General features: G+C 39.4%; 1 protein-coding gene across 6 annotated transcripts in view; it reads left to right on the plus strand.

Annotated features, from left to right (window-relative positions):
• The window catches only part of TLK1 (tousled like kinase 1), a 96,772-nt gene that overhangs the window by 38,315 nt on the left and 33,567 nt on the right, over positions 1-24,890 (plus strand). For 3 of the 6 annotated variants that reach the window (XM_061608516.1, XM_061608515.1, XM_061608514.1), the window contains exons 2-5: positions 9,985-10,103; positions 10,415-10,486; positions 16,274-16,349; positions 24,247-24,293. In XM_061608516.1, coding sequence (XP_061464500.1) covers positions 9,985-10,103; positions 10,415-10,486; positions 16,274-16,349; positions 24,247-24,293 — 314 coding nt within the window. Of the gene's footprint in view, positions 1-6,381; positions 6,538-9,816; positions 9,838-9,984; positions 10,104-10,414; positions 10,487-16,273; positions 16,350-24,246; positions 24,294-24,890 lie in introns of those variants that run through there. The other 3 variants (XM_061608517.1, XM_061608518.1, XM_061608519.1) reach the window with 3 other exon arrangements.

Below are 24,890 nucleotides of genomic sequence, written 5' to 3' on the forward strand. Positions count from 1 at the left end.
ATAATATTCTTTTTAAGGGAAAAGTTCCTGTTCATGTAAGAGTGTCACATGTGGAAGTAATGGCTTGTTTAGTTTTGTTAATGACTTGCATCCACATATTTACAATGTAGTGTTGATATAATGTACTAAGTAGTATTCTCCACTCTAGTTGTAATTAAAATTGACCACAATGAATGTGTTATGATATGTTTATTCCAACTTGTATTGTGGCTTCATGTATAGAATTTAGTGAAATTTTATGCCTGACTTGCTTTCATACCTTTAGGGGACCCTGAACAAGTCTTGCCTAGGGCCCGCAAACCCTACGGCCATCACTGCTATAGATACTTGAGCCCAGTTGAATATCTTTGCAAACATATAAAGAAGATGTTGTGGGTAAATGATTATGTAGGAGCAAATGTCAGGCTATATGATATTGCTGTGTCAACGAAGGCAATGTTTTCCTAGGAAGTCATGCATATTGAGATTACAAGAATCTCTTTAGGAGTGGAGTCAGTGTATTGGAATCGTATTAATACAGGCATACCCTGCTATATGGACCTTCACTATACGGACATTCGCGAGTACGGACATTCCCCTGTTATCACCATTCCCTTGTTTACGTACTCTTGCTTCCCAAGAACAGACTAGTCAAGCGCTTTGCTAAAAATAAAATAAAAGCCGTGGTTTACCTCTCGCCGATCAGCTGGTTCACAGAGAGGGCTGTGATCATCAGGCGGCCTTTCCTTCATTCTGGTGTTGATCATGCCGGGCCCTCTCCTGTTGTGGTGCGTGGCACGCCTGTCTCTTTCCTTGCATAGTGGCCTTGCAATAGGCTTGGAGCCATCTGCTCCGGTGGGGCCCTGCTGTATTGCGTGCACGTGGCTTGCATAAACAGGCCTGAGAGGCAGAAACAATGCTGGGGGGGGCAACTGATCTACACAGTACTGTTTTCGCTGCCGTCAGTTTGTCTTCAAACTTGTTCGGCATCGCATCTCTGTGTTATTGTCTAAGTGAATACCTAACTTCTAGTTTATGCCCTGGTTTTGTGATTATGCCCTCTCCTTCATCCTTCCTACAATAAATTTTCGTTCATCTGACATTAAATGTAAGCTTACCCTTTTTCTTAAAATAAGGCCTACTGTGTTTATTTTAGTTATAAATGTGTTAATAAACTGAGGCTCAATCCAGACAAGACTGAGATGCTGCTAGTGGGTGGTTCTTCTGACCGGATGGTGGATGTCCAATCTGTCCTGGGTGGGGTTGCACTCCCCCTGAAGGAGCAGGTTCGTAGCTTGGGGGTTCTCCTAGAATCATCTCTGTCATTTGAGGCTCAGGTAGCCTCGGTGGCACGGAGTGCCTTCTATCAACTTTGGTTGGTGGCCCAACTACGTCCCTATCTGGACAGGGATAACCTGGTTTCAGTTGTCCATGCTCTGGTAACCTCCAAATTAGATTACTGCAATGCACTCTACGTGGGGCTGCCTTTGAAGACAGTTCGGAAACTGCAGCTTGTGCAAAATGCAGCGGCCAGATTGGTAACAGGGACCAGACGGTCCGAACATATAAAACTGATTCTGGCCCGCTTGCATTGACTGTCTGTATGTTTCCAAGCTCAATTCAGGGTGCTGGTTTTGACCTATAAAGCCTTACACGGCTTGGGACCACAATACCTGATGGAATGCCTCTCCCGATACGAACCCACCCGTATACTACGTTCAAGATCAAAGGTCCTCCTCCGGGTGCCTACTCCAAGGGAAGCTGGGAGTCTGGCAACAAGGGAGAGGGCCTTCTCAGTGGTGGCCCCCAAATTATGGAATGATCTTTGCAATGCGGTGCGCTTGGCGCCAACACGGTTATCTTTTCGGCGCCAGGTCAAGATTTTCTCTTCTCCCAGGCATCTTAGCATGTGTTTTATACTGTCTAAATTGTTTTTATGAGATCTGTTTTAAATTGTATTTGTTTTAATGTTTTTAGTTACTGTAAACCGCCCAGAGAGCTTCGGCTATGGGGCGGTATACAAGTATAATAAAATAAATAAATAAATAAATAATTTTAGTTATAAAAGTGCTTCACTTTAAGTACATTTTCAGTTTACGTACTCGCTCTGGACCCATTGCGTACATTAATGCAGGGTATGCCTGTATAAAGATGCTTACTTGAGACAGCATGTTTTGCTTAAGGCAGTCCAACTGACTCTTGCATCATTGTTCTGGGGAGATCACTGAACACAGGAGTATGGTTAGCACATGTATATTAACAATTTACTCCTTTTGACTTCAGACGGCTTCTCTTCAAAATGGAAGAAGATAATGTGAGTGAAGCTTTTTATCTAGATACAGTTAAATATTTAAACAGTTCAGATAATGAACTTTTTATTGGGGCCTTGCATTTCTCTTCGCAGCAGGAATATTTCCATAGATATGATAACCTGCTGACATTTTCATGAGCCATTTTTCTGATCTATTTCCCCCCTTTAACTTGCCATTGTTGAACAGATTGGGGGGGGAGTGATCTTTTTATCACTGAAATAATGCTTCTTATGTCTGGTGTTAATGCAAGGTATGTTGAAGTTTGGTAGTTCAGCAGATGTCCAACATACTGAGTTGTTAACTCGAGACATATTGCTAATGAAAACAAATTCCTGGGGGCAGCTAGACATGATGGTAGAATTCTTGTCTGTTAGAATGCTGGTCCCTGCAGAATTCTTTTAAAGCAGAGGGAAGGAAGGGAGTGTTTAAAACACAGAATTGATAGGTGGATGCGGTATGTGTATTGAACCTTTTCCTTTCCTGAGCGCTTCATCCTGGCATCTCCTTCTAGCTTTCTTCTGTTAGGCTTCTAAGATGAGAAGTAATCCCTTGGAGGGGGCACAGTTGAGAGAAGCAGTTTCTGAGGGATCATCTGGATCTCAGGCTGAGTTGTGTTTTTGAACCATTTGATCCAACTGTTCCTTCTAGGGCTGTAAAAAATACAGTGTAATCCCTAAAGCAGGTATCTGTAGCAAACTCCTAAAAATAATGTATCTAGGGGTAACACAACATACTGCAAATTTGGATAGAAATTGAGAAGACAGTCCATTATGTTAGAGCAGATCTCAGTATTAATCCATTGACACTAAAGAGAAGAAATTTACATGCCTTTTGGCATAGAAGTGTGCAGGATGGAAAACTAATGCTCAAAACAGGAGGGGTGGCTTGCTGTGTGTGTAGGTACATGTAGATAAATGAGAGGAACTAGTGAGGCAAGATGTTAAAACCTTGATTTTCATCAAGAGGCTGTCATGGAGTCAAAATTAAAACAAAATGTTGATCATTTCAGTGCAGGGTTGTTGTCTTATTGACAGTGGGATGTTTGATACATCTGTTGCATTACATGAAACAAGCTTTTAATACTAATTAACTCCTGATATTGTATACCAATGAGATGAACAAATCTAAGAGATAACTATATGTATAAAATTCAGTAGCTTGAACAGGCAAAGTTGAAATGCAATAAAACATGTTTGATTTGTGTTTGAAATTGTTACAAGCTGCCCTGAGTACTGCAAATGCAATGGAAGGATGGGATATAAATGTTATTGCAAAATATTTTCCCTCTCTGTATACTGTAGGAAAAATATAAAATTAAACTATGATCTCTTTTGAAAGCAAAGTTTATTTTTTTTACAATTTATTTCTGACATAGAGATGGATCTTAGCACTAATTGATAATATGGCAGTGCAAGTTCACTGGAAACACATACATGCTATGGTTTCCTGCTATGGCTTCCTCCTAAGTATCCTGGAACTGTACTTTTGTTAAGGGTGTTGGGGTTTGTAGCTTTGTGACAAACAAGCTACATTTCCCGTGATCGTTTGGGAGAAGCCATGACAAGATGATATAAGAGTGCTTTAAATGTATAGGATGGATGTAACTTAAGTCTGCTGTCTTTTCATGTACACCATCTTAAAACTGACTAATGCAGATGGCATGGCTTCAACATCAAACCAGCTTTTTCACTGTTGTCCACACCCTGTTTTGTAACATCTAGCCTAATGAAGAGTTCCAGGAGGCTTGAAAGACAGCTCACTGTTTTGTGACATTTTGATTGGTCCAAATCAAGGTATTTCTTGACAGTGGATTTTGGATTATTTTCTCATGGAGCAACATGGCTTCCTTGCTGTTCTCTGTGGTACGTGTTAGAAGGCCATTTGGAGAATTGTTATGTTTGCCTTGAGAGCATTAATTCAAATTGGTCACTTTTCATTATTCTGACCATTACCATTTATTTCCTTTTTCTTGTCAGTGTTCTCTTAAATGTGTTGAAGTAAACCAAAAAGGTTTTACTGTTTGGCACTACAAATTGTAGGATGCATGATAGGTTATTAAATTTTCTCTCTGTGTTAAGCATGGAAACTAAACATTATTTGAAAAGTGAAAGGGATATTATGAAGATTACGGGACTGAAAATTATTTACTGAATTTATACCCTGGCCTTCCTCCCAGTACACACTGGAATGGAGTAATAAGCAGTTTTTTGTACAACCGTAAAAAGCAGGCAGGCATCTGGATATCAGAGCGCGGATGCATTTTCATGCAGTTTTCAGACATGTAGGAAAAGTGGACTTTTCTGTATTGATTTGCTTATACTTTTTTCTCTGCTGCATGGTTTTGTTCTTGACTCCTAAGATGATAGCTCTGTTCTCATGAAAAATGGAAATGGACTGCCTTCAAGTCAATCCCGACTTATGGCGACCCTATGAATAGGGTTTTCATGGTAAGCGGTATTCAGAAGGGGTTTACCATTGCCTTCCTCTGAGGCTAGTCCTCCCCAGCTGGCTAGAGCCTGCTCAACTTGCCACAGCTGCACAAGCCAGCCCCTTCCTTGTCCGCAACTGCCAGCTGCAGGGCAACTGGGCTTCTTAGGACTATGCAGCTTGCCCACGGCTGCACAGATGGCAGGGCATGTAACCGCTGAGCCACTCACTGTGGGGGTGATCTTTAGCTGGCCCTTGACACCCAGGAGACATGAGCAGGGATTTGAACTTGCAGACTCTGGACTCCCAGCCAGGCTCTCCTCTCCACTGTGCTAAAGAGGAGGAATGGGATAGGGGAAAGAATTCTCTGCATTTTTATATAATACATGGGAACATTAGCTTAGAATGGTAGTATTCAAAGATGACTTTGCACTAGAAAAAGGCCCTTCTGCTCATTCACTGCATGGTACCTAGTGTTCCCTGCCCTAGCTTCTGCAGCATTCTGTACCATATACCATACTGTTTTAGAGGCCTCCCCCCATTATCTGGAAGTGCAGTGGGGAACTGTAATGATAGGTAGTAGGGAACTGTGAAAACTAGCCTTGCCTTGTGCACACAAGTGCTTTTCCTTCGTGTGAAGCCACCCAATATTTGTAATTGTTTAACTGATAAGACAAACAACTGATAACACAAATGAGTTTCTGATTGTGTATGCATTCAGTCAACTATTGCAGAAGACAGGCAGGCTCTGTTATCTAGATGAATGGATTGGTTAAAAGAAATGGAGGGAATCAACGGTTTGGGTGTGATGCACTGAATAAAATTATGGATTTTATTTCTGGCATGTGTGCCATACTTCAATCATAGTAATTAGCTATTCTTAAAATGAACTACAGGTATGGCATTTATTTATGGTTATATTTATATACCCTCTAAACATAGTGAAATACTTTGACTTTTAAAATCGTTTATCTCTTCTCTCATTTAAGCTATAAGGTATTTTCAATCCAGAGAATTGTCTATATTAATCAGTAAAAAATGAAAACCGTTCTCATAAATAAAAGCCATTTTGTTTTGGAGAGACAGTTATAATCATTTAGCAAAAGCTACTGAAATGACAGCCTGACAAATTTTGGTAAATGAGTTAATCTGATGACGTTGCCTGTTGGCTATCAAACCTTGTGTAACAATTGGCTGCTCTGGTTAACACAACCTTTTAAAGAAACCCATAAAAGCTGCAATAAAATAAAATTACTAGCCTGTAGGGAGTTGGCACAAAAGGAACGAGTACGAAGATGTAAAATTTGCAGAAATTTTGAAGCTGGGGGAAAACATTTGTGGAAAAATTGAAATATATGCAATGCTTATTTTCTTTTAAAATCTAAACTTTACTGCTTCAACTATGTAAAAAGTATCACTTATAACCTTGGAATATAAAGTTGTACTATTTGACATACTTTTGAAATTTAAAACTATAGATGCCTTCGTTTTCTACAAGCAAAATTGTAAATATACCCAATTGTCTTCCACTTCCTGGGTCCTGATTAGTTAGAGCGTAGTTTTTGCTTAAATCAGATTTTTCTCTCTCTGAGGCTGTGGCACCCACAGCAGGTCTTTTGTAGTTTCTCCTCCAACTCCTTCTGTATTTTTATTCTCCCAGCAGGGTAGGGCAATAAGCTGCTTGTTTCCCAGTCTGTAATAGTGGCTTGAAGGGAGAGAGGAAAAGATGGACCATGAAGGAGACCAGGTCCAAAGGACAGCAGAAGCAGGATGCTTTCTTCCAGTATCTCCATACCAGACCAAAGGTTACCTGAAGAAGGCAAGCAGCAATTCACAAACAATGAATGACCTATATTCTCCACCTGAAGATGGCAGCACCTTCTAGGATTTTATGTATATGTCAGAATTGTACTCTAATTACAAGGTTTATTCTTGGCCTAATTTAGTGCAGCACAGGATTTAAAAAAGACCCAGCATGAGCAAATCAGCTGTGTGTTCCCTTTTGAAGCCCTCATGTTCATGGAATCCCCTCAAACCATATTTTGGCTTACTTTGTCATGCGAACCAATTCATTGGTTACTAGTCATGATTATTTATTTATTAATACGTATATGAATTCACATTCATCTCAGGGCAATTTACAAACATACCATAAAATAGTTTTAAAAACAATACAAAGCCCCCAAAACTACAGATAGGTTTAAAAACAATACAGAGCTAATGCCTAAAGTAGAGACTTTCTACTTGGAAAAATTTGTTGAAACAAAAAGGTCTTCAGTTATTTCTAGAAAGTACAGATGGGTGCCCGCTATCCTATCCCTATAGGCATGTTGTTCCATTAAATGGGCAGCCACATTAAAAGTCCTGCTCAGAGTCACTATGGAATAGGCTTTTGATATTTTGGGGACTTGAAGGAGAAACTCTTTTGCAGAATGCAGTGACCTACTGGAAATGTAAGGGATAAGGCGGTTTCTTTCTTTTTTAAAACATTTTTTTTATTCAGCTTTTCAATAAACAGTATAACACCCAGAACTCACTAGCAATGGAACTGTAATAAACATAAAAACAATGGAGTACAAAAAATGTCTTCCAGTACAATCATATAAAAATAAGATATCAGTGCTCATTAGCAATGCAACATGTATACCGCACCATATATAAAAAAAGTTCAGTTCCTATCTAGAGCTAGTCCAATAAATGCATTTACATAATCCCTCCAAAGAAAAACATGGGTAACCAGGGGTCTTATGGAAGAAGGGAAAGTGTTAACTCAGAAAAGGGAACCACACAATATCAAAGGAATCCTTTTTAGTCACTTTCTGACCACTCTACCAGGGCATGTGAGGTGCTCTGAAAGAGCTGTATCCCACACTTCAGTCATCCAGTAGTGAATTGTGAGCCCATTTTCCACTTCATGCTTTCTCAAGTAATCTGGTCCAGAGTTGAATAGGGCCTTATATATTAGTACCAAAAACTTGAGCTTGACCCAGTAGTATATTGGCAGTCAGTGCAAATCCTGAAAACAAGGTATTGTATGCTGGTATTATGCAGTAGCTTTCAGCCTCTGGAGCAATCTCAAGGGTAGCCCTGTGTGTAGAAATCCTTGAGATTATGAAAGCAGTAATCCATCCTTGAGATTACAAAAGCATGGACAATTGTGGTCAAGCTACCCCAATCCAGGAACAGCCATAGCTGTCTCCAGTGACAGAGGTGGATCTAGGAGCACCCCAGACTGGGCACCTGCTCCTTCACTCCTACAACTCCATCTAGGGCTGGCAACTTCCCAAACCTTGTAACCATGCACCCACAGTGTTTGCCTTGTCAGCATTTAGTTTATTAACCTTCATCCAGCCCATCACTGCATCCAGACCCTGGTCCAGGGTCTGTTCAGCTATCCCCAGTTCAGATGTAAGAGAAAAATACAGTTAGGTATCATCAGTGTACTGATCACGCCGCACTCCAAAGCTTTTAATGACCACTCCCAATGGCTTCATATAGATTTAAAATTGCAATGAAGACAAAGTAGCATTTTGTGGCACCTCATAGCTCAAACGCCAAGGAGCTGAGAATTGCTAGTCTGTTATTTTCTGAAACCATCCCTAGAGTTAAGACTAGAACCGCTGCAGAAATGTATTTAGATACCCATCTCCAGTAGATGTTCCAGGAGGATACTATGGTCAAAAGTTGATGAGAGATTGGACAAGAGCAGTAAGGTCACACTCCCTCCATCCCTCTTCTGGTAAAGGTCACCCATCAGGGTGACCACAACTCACTCAGTCCCGAACCCAGACTGGAATAGGTCTAGATAACAGGTTTCCTGCAACTACACCATCATGTCCTGTTGTGGTACCTTGCCCCCAAAGCAGGCATTTGTGACTGGGTGATAGCTGTTAAATACCATCGGGTCCAGTGTGGTTTTCTTCCATAGTGGCCACTCTAATGCCTCTTTCAAGGTAGCAGTCACTACCCCATCACACAAAGATGTGTTCACCAATACCTGAACCCACCTAGTCATGCCCCCAATTCGTTTTAATCAACCATGAAGGGCAAAGGTTTTGTGTATCACTGGATGCATAATCACAAGCACCCTGTCAACATCATCAGACTGCAAAAATTGGCCCCACATACCAAAACTTGGGAAAGTATTGGAAATGTCATTTGGAGCTGCATGAATTGTGGCATCAAGCTCACTATGGAAGCAAATTACTTTGTCCTCGGAATGTCTAGCAAGCAAAGCACAGGGGTGCCCCTGAGGTGTCCTGGGCTCCATCCTCCAATATAGCTGCCAACAGCCTATTGGGCACACTGAAGACCTCCACTGGGTGATTACTCAAGAATGTGATAGAAGCAGAGAAGTAGGCTGTAGAGAATTGGGATATGCCAGTTGCTGACTATTGTTTGTGCTTTAAAGATGAAAGGGGAGTTATATGTGAACAAATTCTGCATTCTTACAGAATCAAGCATACATATGGGCCTCATACTATGATGTCTTGTGCTGACACCGCCCTTCTCCTTGTCAGAAATGATGAAATAATATATGAATATGTCAAAGGATTGGAGGACATCAGTTTTTAAAAAGCATCTAGCAGGGACTTCCTTCTTGCAAATTGTTAGTTTATTGCCTTCAGTAATAAAATTAAGAGTGTTTATTTAAAAAAATCCTTTTAGAAATCTGTTAATACAGAATGCACAACATAAACCTGGCAACTTTTTTTGAAATCTAAGGAATTTGTTTATCTTGTGACAAACATTGCTGTTTGTCACAAATACTCTATGCTGTTATTTTGTTTGTTTATTATTGCATTTATATCCCACTTTTTCCTCCAAGGAGCTCAAAGTGGCATACATGGTTCTCCCCCTTCTAATTTAATCCCCACAACAACCCTGTGAGGTAGGTTCGGCTGAGAGTCGGTGACTGGCCCACGGTCACCCAGTGTGCTTCATGACTGAATGGGGATTTGAACCCTGGTCTCCCAGGTCCTAGTCCAACACTCTTACTACACCACACTACACAGTATGAAAAAGGTATTTTCTTTCCCATTTTAGAATGGGAAATATGGCACGTGTAACTTGGATTATGCCGAAGATTTCATAGGACATCTGTGTGGACTTAGTACAGGTGATTTTTTTTTTTACTGGAAGAAAGATAACATTTTCTGAAGGAAGATCGCATGATATAGTACTGATTTAAAATAAAAGAGAAAAATAGTAAGATTGCTTATAGGTGCAGTTACATATTCTGTAACAATTGAAAAATGTTTTTTAGGTGCAATGGATGAGCTTCATAGCCTGGATCCAAGAAGGCAGGAATTGTTAGAGGCTAGATTCACAGGAGTAGTGAGTGGAAGCACTGGGAGTACTGGAAGCTGTAGTGTTGGAGCAAAGGTAAGTAGGAATATGGACTGTACAACATAAAACACTGTCTTTCTCAAAAGTGTGATCATCTACCTCAACAAGTGCATTAAGCAAAATGTCACAGTCAGTTACAAAAGTGGTACTGTGCTGAAGTACATTGACTATCTCAAGCATCGAGGTATTGGCTATGCCAGAGCCTGTAATTATACTCTCATAGTGACCGGAACATGTATAGAGATTATAGGGTTTTGAGGCATAAACTCTGCTAATATCTTACTATGTATCTCATAACTAGCTGTTTGAAACATATTGAGCCAAATGGTGTCTTTATTTCTTAACAGGCCTCAACAAATAATGAGAGTTCTAATCACAGTTTTGGAAGCTTGGGATCTCTGAGTGACAAAGAATCAGAGGTATGAAACAAGCAACTAAACTGATACTTCTGATGTAAGATTGTCAGCATTCTTTTTCATAGTTAAGTTCAGTACACTTCATTCTTGAAATGTACATGTCCATGAGATTTTCCTGAGTAGTTTTTTTTTTTTTTTAAGATTTGCTTCATTGAAGATTTGGAAAGAACCAATACTTTAGTATACTTGCAAGAAGATTATAAATGCTATGCAAGTTACGTAAGAGTTGATTAAGATTTATGCAAATGGATGTTTTGGGATAAACCCTATAACTTTTATATGGAAGATGTATGAGCTAATTAAAGTTTCCCTTGGTATGCGAAATTGTCTTTTTTTAATGGTAACTTTACCTGAAATATTGAGAACTTTTTTATTAAAATGTTTTTTAGTTAATGCAGAAAAACTATCCTCAAACTGTTTAATTGCATAGTGGCTTACAGAATTACAGCTGGATTATTGCATGGGCCATATTTGGTGATGGCTTCAGTTCAAAGTCTAATCAAATGTATGGGTATTTTATTCTGAGATCAGAGTTGATTGGTAAACAATGACCTTTAAATAGGACAATTTCACTTATACCGCTAAAAGTTCCTTTCATTTCTCGGAATAGCTAGTTCCTTTGTATGTCAGTGTTACTGCAGCTTGGTGACATTTCTGTAAATGTCCATGGAAATGACTTGTAAAACTTCAGCAGGTGAAATCCTGTGTTGCATGTGAAGACTCCTGCTCATGCAACACGACATCAGTTTCCTTTCCAACAAATGCATCCCAGATTTTTAGGGTGTGTGGAAGACCAAGGGGCAGAAGAGGAAGTATGCTGTTATATGAGCAGAGTTCCATTCACATGCACAGACACTGTTGGATGTAACCCAACATGCAATCAGCGTAACATTTAGTAGGCTTTTTTCCACAGTCCTACAAATGCCTTTTAAGATGAATTGCTTATTAGCAGCTCCGTTTTCAAATAATTCCTAAAATCCTAAAGGCAACATACATTATAAATCGCTTTTAAAAATCACCTGGAAACTACAGTTGGCTCAAAATAGAACCACAGGACTGTTACTTGGAACTGGGTGCTTTGATCATATTATGCCAGTACTTCCTTTACCTGCGCTGTTTCTATGCCTAGTTTAAAGTGCTGATTTTAAGCTATAAGCTCCAAATGACTTGGGACCAGATTTGCTGAAAGATTGCTTCCCCTTGCATGTATCTACCCAAACCCTAAGAGGCCTTCCTATTCCCTGTAAATGGAGTGCTGCAGGTGGTTACAAAGTACAAGGCTTGCTTGGTGATGGCACCCTGGTTATGGAATATCCTCTGTAGAGAGACCTTTCTCACTTAACAAACCTTTGAAGTACAGACCTTTATCCCAGTCTTTGTCTGGATTAGAATTATTTTTAAGTTGTTTTATCACTCGTTGTTTGCCACTCTGGCCTTGTTTGTGAGGAAAGATTATATTTTTGTTATGTGCCTTCAAATCAATTACAACTTATGGCGGCCCTATGAATCGGTGACCTCCAATAGCATCTGTCATGAACCACCCTGTTCAGATCTTATATGTTGAGGCCTGTGGTGTCCTTTATGGAATCAATCCATCTCTTGTTTGGTCTTCGTCTTTTTCTATTCCCTTCTGTTTTCCCCAGCATTGTCTTTTCTAGTGAATCATGTCTTCTTATTATGTGTCCGAAGTATGATAACCTCAGTTTCATCATTTTAGCTTCTAGTGACAGTTCTGGTTTAATTTGTTCTAACACCCAATTATTTGTCTTTTTCGCAGTCCGTGGTATTTGCAAAGCTCTCCTCCAACACCACATTTCAGAGGAGTTGATTTTTCTCTTACCTGCTTTTTTCACTGTCCAACTTTCACATCCATACATAGAGATCGGGAATACTATGGTCTGAATGATCTTGACTGTAGTGTTCAGCGATACATCTTTGCATTTGAGGACCTTTTCTAGTTCTCTCATAGCTGTCCTCACCAGTCCTAGCCTTCTTCTGATTTCTTGACTATTGTCTCCCTTTTGCTTAATGATTGTGTGAAGGTATTGATAATCCTTGACCAGTTCAATGTTCTCGTCAGCTTTAAAGGTATATAAATCTTCTGTTATTACTTTAGTCTTCTTGGCGTTCAGCTGTAGTCCTGCTTTTGTGCTTTCCTTTTAACTTTCATCAGCATTCATTTCAAATCATTACTGGTTTCTGCTAGTACGGTATCGTCTGCATATCTTGTTATGTGCCTTCAAGTCGACTACGACTTATGGTGACCCTACGAATCAGCAACCTCCAAGAGTATCTGTCATGAACCACCCTGCCGCATATCTTAAATTATTGATGTGTCTCGCTCCAATTTTCACACCTACTTCATCTTGGTCCAATCCCGCTTTCCATATGATAGGTTCTGCGTATAGATTAAGCAAATAGGGTGATAAAATACACCCCTGTCTCACACCCTTTCTGATTGGGAACCAATTGGTTTCTCCATGTTCTGTCCTTACAGTAGCCAGAGTATAGGGTGCGTGTCAGGACAATCAGATGCTGTGGCAACCCCATTTCTTTTAAAGCGTTTCATAGTTTTTCATGATCTACACAATCAGAGGCTTTGCTGTAATCTAAAAAGCACAGGGTGATTTCCTTCAGAAATTTCTGGGTTGGTTCCATTACCCAATGTATGTTTGCGATATGATCGCTGGTGCCTCTTCCGTTTCTAAATCAAGCTTGGACATCTGGCATTTCTTGCTCCATATATGGTAAGAGTCTTTCTTGTAGAATCTTGAGCATTACTTTACTTTCATGGGAAATTAAGGCAATAGTTTGACAATCACTGCATTCCCTGGGATCCCCTTTCTTTGCAACTGGGATGTATATTGAACTCTTCCAGTCTGTGGGCCATTGTTTAGTTTTCCATGTTTGTCAAAATTTGGACAGATTCAGTCTCAGTAGCTTGTAGCAACTCTATTGGTATGCCATCTGTTCCTGGTGATTTGTGTCTTCCAAGTATTTTAAGAGCAGCTTTAACCTCACATTCTAAAATTTCTGGTCCTTCATCATATGGTTCCTCCATGAATGAATCTGTCATCCTGTCATCTTTTATAGAGTTCTTCCGTGTATTGCTTCCATCTTCTTTTTATTTCATCTTAGTCAGTCCGTGTGTTTGTTCCCTGTTTGATTATTCAGTATCCCTACTCATGGTTTAAATTTCCTTTTAATTTCTCTAATCTTTTGGAATAAGGCTCTTGTTCTACCTTTTTTGTTGTCCTCTTCTATTGCTATACAATAACTATTGTACTAGTTCTCTTTGTCCCTATGTACTAGTCACTGTATTGGGGGGAGGTTATATTTATTAAATATAAACGTAATGGTAAATAACCTTAGGCTTTTACTGTTTTAACCTGGTTTTAGATAAACCTTATACCCCTGCTCTTTAGTATGGTTTTAAGATGAGGTGTAAATTGTTCTATCCTGTGTCCACCAGGAACAGTTTGTTTTTAATTGGTTTTAATAACTATATTTTGTATTTTTTAATATTGTGTGCTTTAATTTTATATGGTGCCTGGTGAATTTAATTGATACACAGGTATATATATTTGTGTGTGTATGTGATGTTTGTTTTTCCAAATAATTTCTAAAACCTTAAAAGTGAATGGGTAAATATATATATTTTCTTTTTTTAGCACTGTAGAAATTATTTGACAAGAGCTCCTGTTAGTCAGTTAATTCTGAATGTCCCTGTAGGGTTGTAATTTAAAAAGGCAACAACCTACTGATTAACTTGATTAACTGTGATTTTTCCAAAGTACTTGAATGTAAAATGTAGGTTATGCCTCGGATTCAGAGAATTATTCACCCACGTGTTTGGGGATCTTTCTTAAGCAGCAACCTTCTGTAACACTTGGCAAGTGCGTCTGAAATGAAGGGGTTTCTAAAAAAGGAGAGGACCGCCATGTCATATGAAAGTCAGAATTCCCAGTTGACATCAATAATCTCTTGCCTAAAGTAGATATTTGCAGCTGAATTTCGTAGCATGAATGAGAAATGCACATTTAAAATGATACTTTAAAAAAATCCTTCAAAAACAGGATATGCTTCATGTCTCATCTTTGTCACTATAGTTGGTGGACCTGGCAATTCCTCAAGTACAAGTCCTCAAGATTTGACATAAGCACCTCTAGCATGAGCTGGGCTTGGTTGTCTTCAGTAGCATTTCAGAGTGATAGAAGTGTCAACTGTTTTAGATCACGTTGCTGGATTATGGTTGAAATGTCAAGAATTTAGAAAACCCTGTTTTGATTCAAAATTACTTAGTATAACTTTTCAGAAACCATACATGAATTTCAGCTATATAAAAAAGTAGTGATTTCTGTCTACTGTTTTATGATTAAATTGGCTTCATTGCCTTTTGGCTCTTAATGTTTTTCAGTGTTAAGAGTTAAGCAATTTTACTGCAGTTCATCCACAGACCATAGTCTAATTTGTGTACAGTGCTAAGCATTGGTTTATTAAACAGTGGTTTATGATTGTTCATCCAAACTTCATTAGCTTTGGTTACTTTCAACAAGACACAATCTGAAGTTATGTTTTATGGGCTTATGAACTTTGGATTTTTTAAACTAAGGCTTGGCATTGTGTGTTAATTGAACATACTTCCTTTACAATGGCTTGCTTGACCACCCCCTCCAAATGCTCATTAAGTTGTAAAGTCATGAGGCAAGAGCATCTAGCAGGCAAACTTCATGAAATAAAGCATGTTTTGTTGGTCATCTATGGAACAATTCATAGCTAATTCATGATTCGTCAAACTATCGCTTGGTATTATGTGTGAACCAGGCCAATAAGAAAAATAGTAATTAAGTGTAATTTGGATATTGCAACTTTGCTTTCTTTAGATATTTGGTGGTAGCGGTGGCTTAGAAGTTGTAGCCTAGTAAAGCATGACTTTACAGTGGTTTGGATCCAGAGGATCCCTTCTGCAAATGGAAGCGTTTCTTCTGTTCACAGAAGGGATTGAGCTACTGTAGAGGCACCTACTGGAGGAAGGCAGGGGAAACAATTTTTGCCAGTTCTCTCTTGTCCACATGCTACCTTCAACACTGTATACCCAATCCTCTGTGACAGCTTTTTAAGGCACTGCAACAAAACAAATAGCAAAACAAAACCTTCACTGAGCTTCCTTCTTCCACCTGGAGCATCTCATGAGCAGAGTTTTCCTTGTGGGAATTATGGAACTCTCTGATTCTATTCACATTTTTTAAGAATACTTTTAATACTGTATTGAATGGAAAATGAGAGTGCACCAGATTAATGGCTTGGATCAATTGTCCCAGCCCCATTCATAAGCACAAGGCATTTCACATGGTTCATGGGAGTGTTGATACCCCTCCATTCCATTTTGGAGGGTCCTCTAACTGTTAGGAGAAGGGTGGGTGAAGTAGGAAAGCTCCCTTATGTGGACGTAAGAAACCTAACGTTCCTTTAGACCTAAGTGAATCATTTATTTTTTTAGTTGTTCACATAGGGGATTTAGGAATGTTTTCATTATTTATAAGCAAGCACATTAAATAAAATATTGTTACAGCATCCTGGTTTAATTTTGTGTAGAGAGAGAATGAAGTAGCTGTGGTAACTTAATACAAGTAGGGTTTATACTATTCTAGAAAATGTTTTCTGTGCCATCTTGAAAATAAGTGAAGCTGCCAATTGGTTGAGCACCTTTTTCTAATGCACATTTATGTTTTAGAACTGTTGCTGGCTCTTTTTTCTTTGCATTAAACTGCATGATTTTGTGTCTGGCAGACTCCTGAGAAAAAACAATTGGAGCCTTCTAGGGGAAGAAAAAGGAAAGCAGAAAACCAGAGTGAAAGCAGTCAAGGTACGATATGCATGGTCTAAGAGACATGTCATTTACAATTGTCAGCTGATAAGTTTTTATTGAATCTGTCATCTAATAAAGCTTCAGCTTGCAACAATATTCCACACTTCGTGGGTTGCTTAGAAATTACACTATTCCTTCCCATTGTCAGTACTGCTTTAACAATTGGCATCTGGGGAAAAGATCCAAGCAATCTTAGGAGAAAGGGAATTTGCTTGTGTGTAATTATGGTTATTTGCTTGCTAGGTTGTAGACTCTAGTAGCACTTTACACAAATAAGGCTCTTGGAGTCAGTTTTCTTACAGAAAAGATTGGATGGAGTCAGTTTTATAGTTAAGTTGTCTTTAGCGGAACAATCTTTGCTATGGTTATTTTAAAAACAAGAATTCTTCATTGCTGCTCTTAATTTTATTTTTAATGTATATGTCACCTTTCCACATTACTGTACTCAAAGTAGTTTACAACCTGTTGAAATGACAAAATATAGAACAAAAACCACATTGCTATCCTATAACCATTCAAAATACCCCTAAAAACAAATTAACAAAACTTAAGAATCCATTTTGAATATAGTATTACAGGACAGTGTCCAATAAAATATTAGCAAAAAAACCCACATTGTATTAGCTATAACAAATTAATAATAGCAAGCAATTGTGATAAAATCAACAGTAAAGTTTTCAAAAAGTGTTTCATAATACTAACAATTTTCACTTGATTCTATCTTGGGGCTCTTCAAACTCCTTCAAACTAATTAGAAGGAACATACTACATGTTTTGTTTTTGGACATGCTCCTTTTAATAGGCACTCGTATATTCACTATAGGCAAAAAAAAAAAACTTGTAGTTTAAGAATGTAGCTATAGCCAATTGATATTTTTATCAAACTTTAAAAAGCAGGGAAATTGGGCAGCTATAGTGAATGCACCAGGGGAGCAGGAGACCTGACCTCCTCTCTGAGATATCGTACTGCCCTACAAATTTGTCAAAATGCAAACAATTTGGATTGGTCTTTCACAGTCCAATCCACTTCCTGTGTAGCTTGGAAGAATTTGGTAACATGTGCCTCTGAGCACATGGTAAGTGGTGGGATAAAGTTTGATAGAAATATCTGTTGGCTATATGTACGTTCAGAGAGCCAGTGTGGCATAGTGGTTTGAGTGTTGGGCTACGACCTGGGAGACCAGGGTTCGAATCCCCACCCAGCCATGAAGCTCACTGGGTGACCTTGGGCCAGTCACTGCCTCTCGGCCTCAGAGGAAGGGAATGGTAAACCACCTCTGAATACCACTTATCATGAAAAACCATATTCATAGGGTCTCCATAAGTCGGAATCGACTTGAAGGTAGTCCATTTTCATTTTCATATGTACGTTCTTAAACCGCACGGTTTTTCTTGCCTACTAGTGAATTTCTCTGCTTTTTAATCTGGCGGTATGAAATAGGATCCTATGCAAGTTTGCTGAGAATTGATTCATCAATTGCATGCTTATTGAGTTCAGTGAGATTTACTTCCCTGCAATCATGCTTAGGATAGGTGAAACTGACCACAGGGAGATGGTCAGGGGGGGAGGAGGAAGCACAGGGGGAGGTGAGGTGGAGGGCAGGTTTGATCATTTGCATGCTTATTGAGTTCAGTGGGATTTACTGCTGTGCAACATGCTTAGGATAGGTGAAACTGACCATGTGGGAGGAGGAGGGCTAGAGTGGGCAGGGGAGGAGGAAGTAAGAGGGGAAGAGAGGAAGAAGGGATATGAGGGGGAGAGGAGAGGGGGAAGGGAAAGGCAGGTCTGATCATTTGCATACCTATTCAGCCAAATGGGATTTACTCCCGTGCAGTCATGCTTAGAATATGTAAAACAGACCCGGGGGGGGGACAGGAAAGAGAAAGAGGAAGGGAGGGGGTTGGGTGGGGAAGGGGATAGGAGGGAGGAGGGGAAAGCAGGTTTGATCATTTGCATGCTCTTTGAGTTCAATGGGCTTTACTCATGTACAATCATGTTTAGGATAGGTGAAACTGACCTAAGGGAGGGGAGGATATTGGGTGGGTGGGCACTGAGCAGAGGGAAAGCCCCTTTCCTTTCAAAGGGAAAACATTGTGAACAGTATCATCGTTTTTCATGGTTTCCCCCATCTTTTATTCTACAGCAGGCACATATAGTCTCCCACCCAAATTTAAAGCAAAGCTGTCCCTGGCCACATCCACACCAGATCTTTATTTCACTTTAGACAGTCATGGCTTACCCCCAAAGAATCCTAGGAAATGTACTTTGTGAAGGGTGCTGAGAGTTGTTAGGAGAGGCTGTATTCCCCTCACAGAACTACAATCCCCAGAAGAGGGGCTGATGGTTAAACCACTCTGGCCACTGTCAGGGGAATAGGAGTCTCCTGACAGTTCTTAGCACCCTTAATAAACTACACTTCCCAGGATTCTTTGGGGGAAACCATAACTGTCTCAAGTGAAATAAAGGTATGGTGTGGATATGGCCCCTGATTAGCCAAACAGATGTGAGTCTGGCTTTTAGAACACTGACAGTTGGTTCTTACTGAGCATGCCCAATGTTATAATAGTCTTCAATGTTAAATTAATTAAAAATCAGCCATGCATTTTTTTAACTTTTAAACTGTGGAAGATAAAGGTCGGCGTATGGGACAATGTCAGTAATAGGATTACAGGTACTCTGTGAACATGGCTGATTTTTAATTAATTCCAACAAATTAGGAGAATTCTGACCCCAACAGGGGTGAGGATTTTTTTCTCTTGTTTTACACTTTGAAATCTAGATTCTCTCTGACTTTGTGTGTATTGCCATGAAAACTTAAAGGGTTGTTAAGCAAGTGTTTCTGAGTTCAGGACTATAAGTTTCGTTTTGAAATGAGCTTATGGGAACGGCATGGGGGTATTTTCAATTTAACATTGTGGGATGTGAGAAATCCATGCTGGCTACAGCGTACCACCACTCTTGTGGCTGTATAATTGGCATCTGTAATGAGTCATCAATCCTATCTCCACTGGGGTTTTTAGATGAAAAAAACCCCATAGGAGATGTGACCATTTGAGAGCAAATAGAGTATAACAGAAAAATGTTTTCAAGTTGAGGGAGTCTATTAGCATTTTTGAAAACAAACATTGGAATTAGTAAAAAAACATTCTGTACTGATACGATGATTTGGAACGAACAGTTCTGTCTGGTTGCTTTATTTGTTTATATTTGCTTGACCTGTTATCAGTGATTAGTTCTTGAATACCTCATCATTCTAGCACTGAAAGGTTCCAAGCAGCGCTTTGGGCATTAGCACTTGCTGGGTCCTGGAGAATATGATATTCTAAATGCATCTTCCTATCTTTGTAGACTTTTGTCCAGAGTACAAAGTCCCTGTGCTCATTATGCTTAGATGTGTGCACATGCAGAGTAAACGTTGTTTCTGTGTTGTTTAACTCTAGAGATTTGATGCTTTTAAATTGGAAATGATTTCACAAAGGTGACTTGCATCGTTTAACCATAGCAGAAGCTTCGAAGTGAGTGTGTTTGTGTAACCAATATAATGCTTTTATAGAGAAATTGAATAATAAACTTGAATCTAGCTTACTGTCATTACTATCTGAAAAAGGAGAGAAACTTGTAGTTCTGAGAGCAATCCACAAATAGGGCTCATGCTACTTGGCTTAGTTACTGAAGTTACCCCACAGCACAACTTCCAGGAGGCAGAAGACAACCACCCTATGCTATTCTCTGAAAATGAACTCAGAGATAGGATGAAAACCACTGTAAAACAGTGCCTCCAATATCCATCTCACCAAGTCGGCTCAGAAGGATGCCATGATCAATGGTGTCAAAAGCCGCTGAGAGATCAAGTAAGAGTAACAGGGTTACACTCCCCCTGTCCTTTTCCTGATAAAGGTCATCCATGAGGGCAACCAAACCCGATTCAATCCCATAACCAGGCCTGAACCCAGACTGGAATGGGTCAAGATAATCTGTTTCGTCCAAGAGTACTTGCAATTGCTGTGCCACAATCTTCTTAATCACTTTCCGTAAGAAGGTGGTATTTGCAATTGGTCGGTAATTGTCGCAAACCAACGGGTCCAGGTTGGGTTTTTTCAGGACCAGTTGCATCACTGCCTCTTTCGGGGTGGCTGCAACCACTCCTTCCCACAATGATGCATTGACCACACCCTGGATCCACTCAGTCAAATCCCCTCAGCAAGCTTCAATAAGCCAAGAAGGGCAAGGGTCGAGGGAACATGTTACTGGCTGCATCATTGCAAGCAACTTGTCCACGTCATCAGGCTGCATCAACTGAAACCATTCCCAAGAATTTACAGCAGACATTGCACCGAACACCTCACTGGGGTCTACAGTAGATGTAGATGAGGCATCAGGATTGCTACGGAGGTGAGCAACTTTACCCTCAAAGTGCCTTGCAAATAATTCACAGTGGGCCTCGGGTCTAAAACTCCATTTCCTGGAGTTGATGTCAACAGACCCCTAACAATATGAAAAAGCTCCACTGGACAGCTACTTTAGGATGTGATGGTGGCAGAGAAGTGGGCCTTCTTCGCTGCCCTCATTGCCATACAGTAGGCACAGTTATGATGTTTTACTCATACCCGATAAGACTCACAGCACATGTTCGCCACTTGCGCTCTAGCCGTCATCCAGCCTGTTTCATTGCCCTTAGCTCACTGGTGTACCAAGGTGCAAACCAGGCTCCACAATGCTGGAGAGGGTGCTTGGGGGCAACTGTGTTGAGAACCCAACACACCTCGTTGTTCCACAGTGTGACAAGGGCTTCAACAGGGTCATCTGCTCTATCTACTGGGAACTCCCCCAGGGCATTCAGGAATCCAGTGGATTCCATTAGTCTCCAGGAGCGGACCATCTTAATATCTCCATCACCCCTACAGGGAAGGATTGGAACCATAAGTCTAAACTTCACCATAAGTGGTCTGACCATGACAATGGGGTGACATCTACTCCCTTATCTCCAGACCACCCCTTTCTCCATCTGAAGCAAAACCCAAGTCAAGAGTATGCCCTGCCCTATGCGTCAGAATATTTTCAGGATGTCTGTTCTGGACAACATAGGAAGTGGACCTATAGTGTTGTGGCACTGACATTTTGGATTTCCTTCCCCTTCAATATTAAACAGACACCATCTCTGTATCTTTTCGGCACTTACTGAAGACTTTCCTCTTTCAACAAGCCTTTTAAGTAGAGACCTTAGTCCAGTCTACATCTATGTTGGAATTGCTTTTATTATCTTTTTAAAGCTTTTTTAAAGGATGTTTTATTTTAATATGTTTTAAAGACTAGTGTGTTTAGTTTTTTGCTTGTCCTGGGCTCCTTCTGGGAGGAAGGGTGGGATTGAAGTTAGATAACTAAAGCCCATTTGGATGTCATGGAACACCTAGTTGGAAAGAAAAAAGAGTAGAAATGTGTAAGTTCATGTAAGTCTGCAGAAGCCATTTTCCAAAATGGTCTCATAAACCGTGGCACTTGCATACATAAATATATATAAAACATTTCAGTTATTGATAATATAATAATAGCCAGAATACATAAAAACTAGTAAAGAGGTTCATGTGTGCTCTTCAAATGTTAAACTTTGAGTCACCACAAATAAAGCACCCACACATCTAGGAGAGTATTCTCTAGAGATGACATGGATCCAGTGCTTTGTTCAGATGCAAGACACTATCAAGTGTGAACCCATATCAATAATAATCAAAATATGTAGAAGAGAATAAGGAATTGTATGTATGCACCAGAAATCAGGCAAACAAGATAGTGACTCTATGGCATCTCATCAAGGACAAGTCCAGCCCAGTGCTTTGTTTGGGTGCAAGACACTGATGAGTATATGGGTCCACACCAATAATTACCAAAATATGTACATGCTTACTCCTGGAGGGGTGTGTGTATATGATTGGGGTTCACAAGTGGTGTTATGGGATGCACCCTCTAGTTCCTTCTCTTACACATTTACACAATGCTGCTATCATTATTTCTTCTTAAATTTCTAGCTCGTCTTTCCTCCCAAAGGAGCCCAGGATGATATAGGACTGCACTTGTCAATGGATTGCATCCAAGTAAAAGCATTGGGTCAGACACAGTTTGCTATTATCTTGTAGAGAATACTCTTCTGGAGTGTATGATTCGTAGTGGCCCAAGACTCATTTTGGGATGCACACCCCCAATTCCTCATTCATATTTTGGATATTATTGGCACAGTGTCATGCCTGACAGTGTCATGTACCAAAATGAAATATTGAGCCATACACAACTCAGTGCAATCTTTTTGGAGGGGGGGCACTCGTGGAGGTCTGGGTATGTAGTCTGTGGTAGCCCAAGGGTCTGCTCACATCCAGTTACCTATTTTCTACATATTTTAGCAATAATTGGCATTATAATATATTAGCTAATATGATATTATAGTGAAGCTCCCCAAAACCTCTATGGTTTGGCATAAATTTTATGTATATAGGAGTTGTGGTTCATGAGAGAGATGCTGCAAGAGGATGGCCGGCACACATTTTGGAAAATGGCTTCCAGAGACTTCATTCCAGGCTATGTTGTCAAAGTGGAAATTGTTAGCAGTAATGACTCTTCTACAGAAGCCTATTACAGGGACAGGATTAGTGCTCTAGATCAAAGTCTCATCTTATTCTCGATGTTATGACTTCAGACCAACTTACAATTTTTTCATATTTTCGAGAGGAAAGCATTTCATGATAAAAGGAGGCAAAACTATTTATTTAAGCAGAAACTCATGGGGAAAAATACTTTTAGTATGTTAGGTTTTTCCAGTTTGTTTTTTCCTACAGATATTGATGCATTTCTTTTTTCTCCGTAAGAGCAGACACATGTTAAATGTATGTGGGAGATGTTGGTAATGACCCTGAAAAATGTTTGTAATGACTTTGAAAACTTGCTCAAAACATAATATCTCATGTCTTGGTAGGATAGTGCTCCCATATCAGCAGCTTCTTGTAGGTACAATTAGATGATCCTGTGCTTGTCCTGTAAAGTACCAAATAGTTTGTACCCTATGTAGACAATATTCTCTGTATGTACTGCTGTGCAGTGTAAGATTTAATTGTGCATGCTCTCATCTATATCAATTAGTTGTCTTTTTTGAATTCTCACTACATACAAATAGGTGTCTCTGTCTTTACCATCTGTTGGATTTTCAACAGAGTGTTTTGTGTGCCTTCAAAGTGCTATACAGCCACCTTATTTCAGTAAGCTCTTGGTCAGTGGTGTTAAGGAACCATTGCATGTTATCTGAGCTTTCATCTTTCTAGAATTTGGTATGACTTTATTTTCTAGATTGTTCTTAAAATTGTGGTGATTGATGTTTAAGCTGAGGCCTTCAGGATCAAGCAGTTCAGATAGTAAATAGATATAATTTTTAAAATGCTTTTGTCTTATAGGAAATCTGACCAATAAGTAACCATGTTGCCGTGTTACTTCAGTCACTAAACTGTTCTTGCAATTTCTCAAATGTCCTTAGTTATCTAAATCTGTTCTGTTAATTATTCAGAGCCTAGCAAGGTAGTGCGAACTGTGGAATTAGGATGGGAACACAGTAGGACAAGTAAGTAGGCTGTTTCTTACAAATGCTCATGCCACAATAAATCTGCTACCATTAGCAGTGTAAATCTAGAGAAATTAGGCTTGATCTTATATTCTTTGAAAAAGTGATTGAGCATACATTTCTTAAATTGATGTTTTTTAAGAAACTTGCCAAACTAAAGAGAACCTGTTAGAAAGTAAAATTAAACAATATGTGACCACATACATACCTTTATATGTACAATACAGCATAAATGCTGCTTTTTTCTCTCACCTGATGCCATATTCTTAATAATAATAATGTTAATTGTTTTTTAGGGAAAAACATTGGTGCACGTGGTCACAAAATTAGTGACTATTTTGAAGTAAGTTTCTGATTTTGATACATTCCTCTGTTTCATACATTAAATGTAGCTTTATTTGAGGGATACAAACCATTGTATTTGTTCATCTACTTCTGATTTCATATTTTTAAAATTAGCAGTATAACTTTCGTGGAAGATGTTGTTTATTTATTTATTTTATTAGATTTATATCCTGCCCTTCCTCCCAGTAGGAGCCCCAGGGCAGCATGTTGCATGTTCAAAATTTCTTCTCCACGATATGAGTGTTTAGCCCAGCAGAGAGCAAGGATTTTAAAGAAACCAAGCTATTCAAAATTAACACTACTGCACTTTTCTTCCTTTCATCCCAAGTAACACTTGGTTTTTTAACCACTTTATGCTTAAAATGCTCTCTCAAACTGTATGTATTATTCATATTGATTTCCCTAATAAAGTTTAAGAACACCTTTGATGGAAAGAAGACAATTGTCACTAAACTTAATAAATCTTCTAAAACTGGCAAACTGAATGAAAAGGAGTGCATTTTACTTTGTTGTACTCAGACCATACAGTTTTCAACCAAATGTCCTGGATAATCCACTTTCCGACATAAGGCAATTGAAAATGTATGTAGAACAA

This window comes from Rhineura floridana, chromosome 2 (genome assembly GCF_030035675.1).
Source record: "Rhineura floridana isolate rRhiFlo1 chromosome 2, rRhiFlo1.hap2, whole genome shotgun sequence".
Lineage (NCBI taxonomy): Eukaryota > Metazoa > Chordata > Lepidosauria > Squamata > Rhineuridae > Rhineura > Rhineura floridana.